The sequence below is a fragment of the Argentina silus genome, assembly GCF_951799395.1.
Source record: "Argentina silus genome assembly, chromosome: 16".
Classification (NCBI taxonomy): Eukaryota; Metazoa; Chordata; class Actinopteri; order Argentiniformes; family Argentinidae; genus Argentina; species Argentina silus.
The window spans coordinates 1,238,930-1,248,929 of NC_139670.1; the positions used below are offsets into that span (position 1 = coordinate 1,238,930).

Below are 10,000 nucleotides of genomic sequence, written 5' to 3' on the forward strand. Positions count from 1 at the left end.
ATAGCAGTAATTGGTGAAAGTATATTGACAACATTCTACACAAGCAGGGCTGCTATACCATGAAACAGGTGACCTCTCTCCATGGTCCTGAAATATTTGTGTAAAATGTTTTCCATTGTTACCTTTGGTTCTGACTCGCAGCTAATTGTCCGAAACCTACTAGTTGCCCGAAACATAGTCTTCTGATTGGTTGGTTGGAAGGATGGAGAAGGTTATAGACAGACAGACAGACAGACATACAGACGGACAGACACAGACAGACAGACAGACAGACAGACAGATAGATAGATAGTTACACAGAGTCCCGATTTAAGTTAAATGGAAGCCCTATTGGTTACAAAGAGTCCTTTCAGGTTACATGACCTTAAACTGGTTACATGTTTCCTTTACAGATCTCTCTCCTTCTCTCCGCTCTTTCTCTTGACGGTAGGAAGTAACATGAATGTATGATATATTTGCCTTGTAATATATTTATTATAAAGTAATACATTATTATCAAACTGCGCTAAAGCTAACATGCCTGGGTTCCAACTATATATATATATAGTTTGTAGGAAAGGTGCTTTCATAAGGATTGTACTAAATCATATAACATATTAACACCAAACTCTGTCTTCACATTGATCATGAAGCCACAGCAGATAGTAAAGGAACATTCTTTATTTCACATATTCAACAAAAGAATGTCCTGAGAGTCAGACCCACTGCTGTCTGAACCACCAGCACCAGCACCAGCACCAGCACCAGCACCAGCACCAGCACCAGCACCAGCACCAGCACCAACACAAACCGTGTGTGTGTGTGTGTGTGTGTGTGTGTGTGTGTGTTTGGAGTGGTCTGGTGAGAGACCTGGTGAGACCTGGTGTGTGTCAGGTGTGTGGGGTTGGAGTGGTGTGTGTGTGAGGTGTTTGAGTGTGTGTGTGGAGTGTGAGTGTACACAGCAGTGTGCTGGTGTGCTCAATGCTCTGAGCCTCGCTTAAAGGGTTTGGTGATAGCCTTGGAGAAGGCTCTGAACACCCTGACCAGGAGAGGGCGCTGTTTACAGGGCTCCTGGTTGGGGGCAGGGGCAGGGGCAGGCTCTGGCGCTGGGGAGGTGGGTGGGACCTCTCTCTCTGCTCCTGTTGTGAGAGACAAGGTAGAGGGATTAGACATGAACATGTAATAGCCTGCATTTACACAGACAACTGGCTGTGTGTTGTTCCATGTACTGTGGTAATGTATGTGTATGAACACTGTGTTTGGATGTGTTTGTACACATGTATTAGCGTAACAGAATATCATGATCACGTCTTGTATCTTACCCAGGGAGGTGGGGGTGGTGCTGGGGCCCTTAGCCAGGGAGGTGGGGGTGGTGCTGGGGCCCTTACCCAGGGAGGTGGGGGTGGTGCTGGGGCCCTTAGCCAGGGAGGTGGGGGTGGTGCTGGGGCCCTTACCCAGGGAGGAGAGGGTGGTGCTGGGGCCCTTACCCAGGGAGGTGGGGGTGGTGCTGGGGCCCTTACCCAGGGAGGTGGGGGTGGTGCTGGGGCCCTTAGCCTCTCTTCTCCCAAACACCTGTCACAGACAACACACATCCTAGCATCAGAAACCCTGTCTACCTGATCTCAAATCAGAGAAGATCTCAAATCAGAACCCTGTAGATGCAGCCAGACCCTGAACAGATATGTCCCTACCTTGACCCTGATAGAGGAGATTCTGGGCATCACAGGGAAGCAGCAGCAACACTTCCTGGACCTCCTCATCTTCTTCTCCCCCCCGGCAGGGGAGAGGCGGGGCTTAGTACCGGAGGTCCTGGTCAAGACGGCACACCTGGTCTGGCCTCCAGTGATGACATCAGAGGGGCTTCTGGCAGGCAGTGATGACATCACCTCATCTGTTATCCCACTGGCGGCACCACTGGTACTGGACTCCCTAGCCAGGCTGGTGGTGGACACCTGGGTACTGGACTCCCTAGCCAGGCTGGTGGTGGACACCTGGGTACTGGACTCACTACTAGCCAGGCTGGTAGTGGATACCTGGGTACTGGGTCGCAGGTCCAGGTCGCCAGGCAGCAGGTCCAGGCTCTCCAGTACAGAGTCCAGCATGTTGGAGACGACCAGGCGCTCCACTGCTCTCTGCTGCCCTCTGGAGGAGCTCTCAGCCTCAGACACTCTGGTCCTGATGGCCTCCAGGATGGTCCTCAGGATGGTTCTAGCGCTGCTGGTGTCAAAGCTACTGCTACCATCTCTGAGAGACAGTGTCTCCTGGTCCAGGGTGACCTGGTACTTCAGGTAGTCCAGGGTGTGGTCCAACAGGTGCTGGCTGGAAGACTGGACCTAGCAGAAGCAATAAAAGATGCATTTTAGAAACAAATAATGTTGTTTCATCTATTATAGTAAATAAATAAATTCGCCGAAATTGTCAACATGCCAAGTGTTGCCAAGGGTGACTATATTCACCAAAAATACTTAAATGATGATGTTTCATTTTGTAGCCAATCAAAGTGTTGTTGCTAGGTAAACACCACAGAACACTCTAGGTGGTGAGTGTTCCGGAACTCTTTGACAGTTGGTGAGTTAAAGCCAGCAGATGTATTGTTCCCTCACCTGCTCCCAGAACGGCCTGCTCCCGGCCGTCGTCCCCGCTGAGGCCCTGGTCCCCTCCACCACGTCACGGAGCCCCGCCAGGACACGGCCCAGCACGCCGTCAGACGCCTCCCCAGCGGTCTCCATGGAGACGCCAGGCGACAGCAGCTCTATGAGGCGATCTGCGTCACTGACAGCATCCGCAGGAGGGGGCGAGGCGGCGGCGTCCCTCAGGGATTGGCTGACCAGCTCCCTCGCTCTGGTCAGGTGCTCCTCTACCGGCTCGGAGGTGCCGTGACCTCTGACCCCAGCGGGGCTCCGCGTGGCGTCCAGTAGCAGCGAGTGGTAGATGGTCGTTGAGGACATCTCCGGGTGCTGCAGGAGCGCAGACCTCTCCAAAATGGCCGCCGGACCCTGACAACAGAGGAGAGGAAATTACACGATTGGTTTATATATAGTACATGTTACATGTTAATCTGGTTATGGTATGTTGTAAAGAGGAAATTATATACATATATATTCTTGAAAACATGTTTTAAAAAGATGACAAAAATTAAAAGTTTGTCAGAGATGACAGCAGCACACCTGTATGACTACGGTTGTCGGGCCCCCTGACCTCCGACCCCGCACAACCAGACCCTGCACCTCTGCCGACACGGCGGCCAGGAAGTAGCTGGTGGGGGAGGTGGCTCGGCCCTCTCGTCCTCGGGCTCTGGCCCTCAGGACGCTGCCAATGACGGCTACGAGGACCTGGCCGGCCAGAGGCCCCAGCCGGCTCTCCAGCTCTCCCTCCAGCTCCAGAGCAGACCTGCCAGTCAGGCAGCTGAGGGCCAGCTGTCCCAGGGCGTGGGTCTGGATCCTGGCTGAGAGCAGGTCCAGCAGCTCCCGGGCCAGCAGGCTGGTGGCGGTGGTGGTGGAGGTCCCAGGGAGCTGGATCTCCTGGTCCTGCCCTCCAACGTCGAGCACCAGCTCAGCCACGCTGGCGTCCAGACGCTGCATCACCAGCTCCACCATCACCGTCACCACCCGCATGTCCGCCGACACGCAGCGCTCCCGGAGGCTCCTAGGGGCCCTCTGATTGGTCGGGGGCGCCAGGGTGAGCTCGCCCAGAGACTTGCAGGCGCGTGTCTTGACCGTCTCCAGGATGGCGCCCGGGGACAGGTCGAACAGCGACCTGAAGGGGCCGGGGCGGGGCCTGGGCGGGGCGGAGAAGGACCGGAAGGTGATGAGCCGGTCCCCGTGGTCAGAAGGGGAGAAGCCGTGGGGGGACCCAAGACGCCCCTGAGGGTCGCTGTCTCCCTCAGTGTCGAGAGAGTCTGAAGACCTGCAGAGGGACACACACACACAGTCATTACTTGTGTAATTACTGTGTAACAACTGGGTAATAAGTGTAATAATACGTAGCCTACAGTGTAACAATTGCTACAGTGTACTTAAAGCCCCAACCCTTCCCCTAAACCCAAGTCAAGTTTCTATTCTATTCTAATTGATTTTTAGTGTTATTACAGTGTTAACAATGAGTAATTACACAATCCATTCTACTGTTCTATTCTACTGTTCTATTCTGCTGTTCCATTCTACTGTTCTATTCTAATGTTCTATTCTGCTGTTCCATTCTACTGTTCTATTCTACTGTTTCATTCTATACTGTTCTATTCTACTGTTCCATTCAACTGTTCCATTCCATCAGTAACACCACAGTGACCCAGACATGAAGAGGTGGTACCCTGTAGGGGAGGGGAAGGGCGTGGGGGCGCGCGTGCTGCCGGAGGTCCGGCCGCCGGTACCCCTGCCGGTGCCTCCGCTGGAGCTGAACCGGACCCCGCGGGAGGTTGACGCCTGAGCCTCCAGAACCTCCCCGGATGACGACCCTGAGGACCACAAAGGGCTGGGGAGGTTCAGGTCCAGGTCCTGGTTCTGGTCTGGGTCCTGGTCTGGGTCCTGGACCTGATCCAGATAGTGGTCTATACCTGCGTCCAGAACGGCGGAGGTGGTCTCCCTTACCCAGGACACCAGGGTCTGGCACTTTGCTGTGAACTCAGGTGGGTCAAGCTTAGAGGTCAGAGGTGAGAGGACAGAGAGAGTGAGGGTCAGGGGTCATGACCATTACAACAGTGGTACTACCACACGTCTAGTCTATCTTACCACCTCCATCCAGCGGCAGAGCTGACTCTGAGCCTGACTCACCCTGTCCTGCATGCCCTCCCTCATCAGAGTCCACTGCCTGGAGGGAGGAGGGGGAGGGAGGACATGAAAAGGGTGAGTCTAAAGGGACCTTCCTGACCAGTATCTGGCTAACCCAAACCTTAACCCAACCCTAACCTTAACCCAAACCTTTAGCAAATCCTTAACCTTAACCCTAACCCAACCCTAACCTTAACCAAACCCTAACCTTAACCAAACCCTTAACCAAAACCTAACCCAACCCTTAACCAAAACCTAACCCAACCCTTAACCCAAACCGAACCTTAACCACATGTTAATGTATCGAGGGTGAGTATGGAAGAGATAGAGAGAGAGAGAGAGAGAGAGAGAGAGAGAGAGAGAGGGACCTACTCTCTGCTCAGGTCCTCCACAAGGTCTGGGGAGCTTCTCCCACTCAGCACCACGACCAGGCTGACCTGGGGGGTCAGGGCCCGGGAGGTCGTTGCCAAGGGCAACACAGCCCGGGGCGTCGTGGTGATGAAGAAGGTCACTTCATCCTGGGGGTCAACAGGAAGGAGTTAGTTATTACATGAGTCTAAAACAGGAAGGAGTTAGTTATTACATGAGTCTAAAACAGGAAGGAGTTAGTTAGTTCTGAGACAGGGTCGGGCTGGCTGATCCTAGATCAGTCTCCACCTCCTCTCTGCCTACCTTGCTGTCCTTAGACAGGGTCGGGCTGGCTGATCCTAGACCAGCCTCCAGTGTCTCAGCCAGGCTGTCCGTCCCAGCCTGGCCATCTTCAGATCTGTAGAGGGACACATGAAGGAGTTATAGGAGAGTTAAAGGGAGGTAAAGGGAGGTAAAGGGAGGAGGGGTTGCTAGGTGGGATCCTTGGGACAACCCGGGTTAGGATAAGGGTTCAAGTAAGAGATAAGGTGAGGGTAGGGTCCTCCCAAGGATCCAACTTAGCATCTACCTTATTGGTAGAACTCCTTTAGGTTTAGACTATTGAAACGGACAAGTCTATATGGGATCCTTGGAACGGACGTGACCCCATTGAGATGTTAAAATGTTCAGGGTTAGGGTTAAAGTCGTCCCAAAGATCCCACTTAGCCATCTAACCCTGTCCAATCCGCCACCATGGAGGAGATGAGGGGAGAGGACTTTGTAGTGAGACTTAAAAGATGTAGTGCATAGGGAATAGGGTGTCATGTCGGAGATTGGGCTGTGACCTATGACCTAGCAATGTGTCAATGGTAGATGTTACGTGGGATCCTCGGGACAACCCTACCCTAAACCCCTAACCCTTGACCTTCAACAGGGTGACGTCAGAGTCCGTCCCTCCCAAGCATCCCACTTAGCATTTGCCATGTGTAAATGTGTATCTGACAGCGCCTACCTGAGTTGCTGTGTGACATCATCAGCCACACCCACAGGCAACTCCTCTGTGTCCAGGTCAGTGATGATGAGGTCATCACTGCTGGCCTCCGACACCTGGGAGACGGCAGAAAGTCCTCACATGTCATTTCACCTGTCACCTTCACCATACTATTGCTACCTTATGTTATTGGTTTTAATATGACTTCATTGTAGAGACTCAACCCTAACCCACTATTGAGAAGCTAGCTTGCCCAAAGCATTTCATTACACCGTCTATGGCTGTATTCTGTGTAGGCCTATATGACAAATAAAGTTACATTTTATTTGACTTCTATATATTACATTCAAGTGTAATATATGTCCATTACTCTCATATCTAGGGCATAATTACTCCAGTTTACCTTGGGAGTCCATTTAGCCGAGCAATACATTTGTATTAATTTTAACCTGTAAAAACTAACTGACTGCTTATTGAATCTGAATATTCACATACCTCAAACTGTCTTCTGTCCATGTTTCATCGAAAGGTTATCTCATGAAATACGGAGCACATGTACTTCTGTCGACGACCAAACCGCAACTGACTGAAAACCTTTCTGCTCATTATAATAAACACGGTCAATTATGACGTGTTGATGGCTGCACCACTACGTCACTGCGCCTGCCGCGACCGCAGTCCAGAGACCGTCAGTCAGTCAGTCTGACCGCAACACGACCCGGTTTAACCACTCATCACACCAACACTTCATCACATCAATATGGACTCAACTCAACCTGGCTCCTCCACATATATACACACACACTAAAGTCTCTTTGAGAACCCGGATAGCAGACAGTTATAACCCCGGTTAAGGCGTTCATCGACCAGTGTCGGTTAACTACCGGACAGGTTCCGAGCAGAGTTCGGCTGGTGTCGGTACCTCTGGGCCGAGTTTGACTGGTGTCGGTACCTCTGGGCCGAGTTTGACTGGTGTCGGTACCTCTGGGCCGAGTTTGACTGGTGTCGGTACCTCTGGGCCGAGTTCGGCTGGTGTCGGTACCTCTGGGCCGAGTTTGACTGGTGTCGGTACCTCTGGGCTGAGTTTGACTGGTGTCGGTACCTCTGGGCCGAGTTCGGCTGGTGTCGGTACCTCTGGGCTGAGTTCGGCTGGTGTCGGTACCTCTGGGCTGAGTTCGGCTGGTGTCGGTACCTCTGGGCTGAGTTGCCGTGCAGTACGTGGCCCAACAGTGTCATTGCAACGAGTCACAACACAATCTAGATGCGCTCAGTTCGAGTTGTGTTCACTTTGTCACTGAAATAAACCGTTTATTCGTTGGGTAAATCCTGCTAAATACAGAACGCGACCATCCAATTCAGATAGCACCTCCAGAGCTGCCCGGCTAACGATGCTAACGCACGCTAGACGACATACGTTGGGTATTCAGCTCAAGTGGATGAGTCGATTTTAGTCCTATTTGATGTTTTAACGTGAACGTTAATCCTGAAGTGTAGTCATGTTAGAACAGGTCACCTCACCGTGCTAGAGTCTGTGGAGAAGTAGCCTCCGGCTCCCGCCCTGAAGTGTAGTCATGTTAGAACAGGTAACCATGTTAGAACAGGTCACCTCACCGTGCTAGAGTAGTCTGTGGAGAAGTAGCCGCCAGGCTCCAACCCTGAAGTGTAGTCATGTTAGAACAGGTCACCTCACCGTGCTAGAGTAGTCTGTGGAGAAGTAGCCTCCAGGCTCCCGCCCTGAAGTGTAGTCATGTTAGAACAGGTCACCTCACCGTGCTAGAGTAGTCTGTGGAGAAGTAGCCTCCGGTTCCCGCCCTGGCCTCAGACCTGGGCTCGCTCACTGTAACGGCTACTGGGTCACGTGCTGGCGACTCTAGGCCTGTTTCCATGGTAACCAGGCCTAAGCACTAAGCACTAGGAATCAGAGGCTTGCTAATGAATTAACACCCCATGTCGATATATGTGAAAACGGCGTGTTTCTATGTTTTTGTAAAGAAAGATAGAACAAAATACACATCTCTCTCTCTCTGACACACGTAATGTTCATATGTCTGCAATGATGACACATTGTTTTAATGAACCGCTGGCTGATAGTGAGTCATGTATTCAGTCATCGTGTCTAACGTAGAACTCCTGTTTCCATTTCACTTCTGACACGTCGGAAATATCAATTAACGCACAGCTTACAACGACACCTTGTGGTCAAACAGATACATGACATGTTACTGCATATCATTACAACACACACACACACACACACACACACACACACACACACACACACACACACACACCTCAGTCTCTTACAACAACACGTGTGCACACATGCATACAGACAACCCTCACATACGTGTGTGTTTGTCACTGTAATGTAAGTCGCTTTGGATAAAAGCATCAGCTAAATTACATATTATTATTATTATTATTATGATCTATTATTGTTTTTTGTCTTCCCAGTCAAATCCTGCTCCGTCCTCAGTGGAAGAGTTTTCATGGACCAACGAGGATTTCAAATAATTATGTTCTTGTTCGGGTACACAGATGACAAAGACAGTTATGTGAATTTATGCATGTGTGTGTGTGTCTGAGAGATTGTGCCAGTGTGTGTGTGTGTGTCTGAGAGATTGTGCCAGTGTGTGTGTGTGTGTGTGTCTGAGAGATTGTGCCTGTGTGTGTGTGTGTGTGTGTGTGTGTGTGTGTGTGATATTTACAGGACTTCCTGTGTAAACAAACACCCAAAGTACAGAGGGATGTTCCCGTCCAGGAAAGAGAAACACACACATGCTCCACAAGGACATTTGAAACGTTTATTTGTGTCCAATGACATCTTCCTCTCCAGTCTCTATGTTTCATCTGCTAAATGAGTTGTGTGTGTGCGTGTGCGTGTGCGTGTGTGTGTGCGTGCGTGTTCCAGGATATGGGTCTGGTTGGCCAGCAGCAGCTGCAGCTCTGATGAAGCCACATCCTCCACCTCCCCCTGCCACTCTGCCTGTCATTACCTGATGTCACCACAAGGGTCCCCTGGGCTGTCCCCTGAGGTCACTCCCTAGTCCAGAGCCAGACCCAGGTCAAATACAGTACATGTCCAATACCAGATCAGAATTTCTGGTGTGCTGATTTAGCTTGTAGCTGGCTCCTTTGTTAGATTATACCATTTGACATTTGAATCTGGGCAATGCACGGTATGCCTTTTTTCTGCGCAAGGCAGAAACTACACAGGACTAAGTCCACTGTACCCCGGGTCCAGATCAGCCCGGTTCGGTTCTGTGGGGTGACTAGGTTTCATGACTGCAGGCCCAGCGCTGAGGGGTCCAGTTCAGTCTTCAGGCTCTTCTCCAGCAGAACCAGACTCTGTATGGCCAGATTCCTACAGTCTGCATCTGTGTCGCCCTCAGCCACGTCTGACAGACAGACAGACAGACAGACAGACAGACAGACAGACAGGCAGACAGGCAGACAGGCAGACAGACAGACAGACAGACAGACAGACAGGCAGACAGACAGACAGACAGGCAGACAGACAGGCAGGCACAGAGAGACAGGCACAGAGAGACAGGCAGACAGGCAGAGAGACAGACAGGCAGACAGACAGAACAACATTATAACCAACATTATAAAAACAGTTGTATAACATCTCCATCTAAATTCATCAGAACTCTTCCTCCCTCTCTTAAACTAATAAACAGTGTATGGAACACGCTGGAACATTGGTTCTATGAATATCCTTTGAGGGTTCAAATTCACATCAAGTGAATCACGTCACAGACACTGGATGTCCTGGATCCCCTTACATTTCCACAAAATGCCTCTGCAGCTGTGTGTGTGTGTGTGTGTGTGTGTGTGTGTGTGAAGGGGGTAGAAAGGATATCCCTGACTGACGCACATGGTGCAGCTGGAGGTGGAGGCACGCTTGAATCCC

At 51.1% G+C, this 10,000-nt stretch overlaps 2 protein-coding genes across 2 annotated transcripts in view; both read right to left on the reverse strand.

Annotated features, from left to right (window-relative positions):
- Window positions 1–1,792: 1,792 nt before the first annotated feature.
- On the reverse strand, window positions 1,793–6,600 carry LOC310817135 (uncharacterized protein; the record flags this gene model as incomplete). Its single annotated transcript, XM_083687572.1, has 10 exons — window positions 1,793–1,842; window positions 1,901–2,312; window positions 2,583–2,975; window positions 3,147–3,885; window positions 4,288–4,613; window positions 4,707–4,785; window positions 5,118–5,263; window positions 5,418–5,511; window positions 6,106–6,200; window positions 6,580–6,600. 10 exons carry the CDS (start codon window positions 6,598–6,600, stop codon window positions 1,793–1,795), a joined length of 2,355 nt encoding a protein of 784 aa, XP_083543698.1.
- A 2,283-nt stretch (window positions 6,601–8,883) lies between these two features.
- The window catches only part of telo2 (TEL2, telomere maintenance 2, homolog), an 11,496-nt gene continuing 10,379 nt past the window's right edge, over window positions 8,884–10,000 (reverse strand). Inside the window, exon 21 of the mRNA XM_083688017.1 lies at window positions 8,884–9,482. Within this exon, the coding sequence (XP_083544143.1) occupies window positions 9,364–9,482 (119 nt within the window). The 3' untranslated portion in view covers window positions 8,884–9,363. The remainder of the gene's footprint in view (window positions 9,483–10,000) is intronic.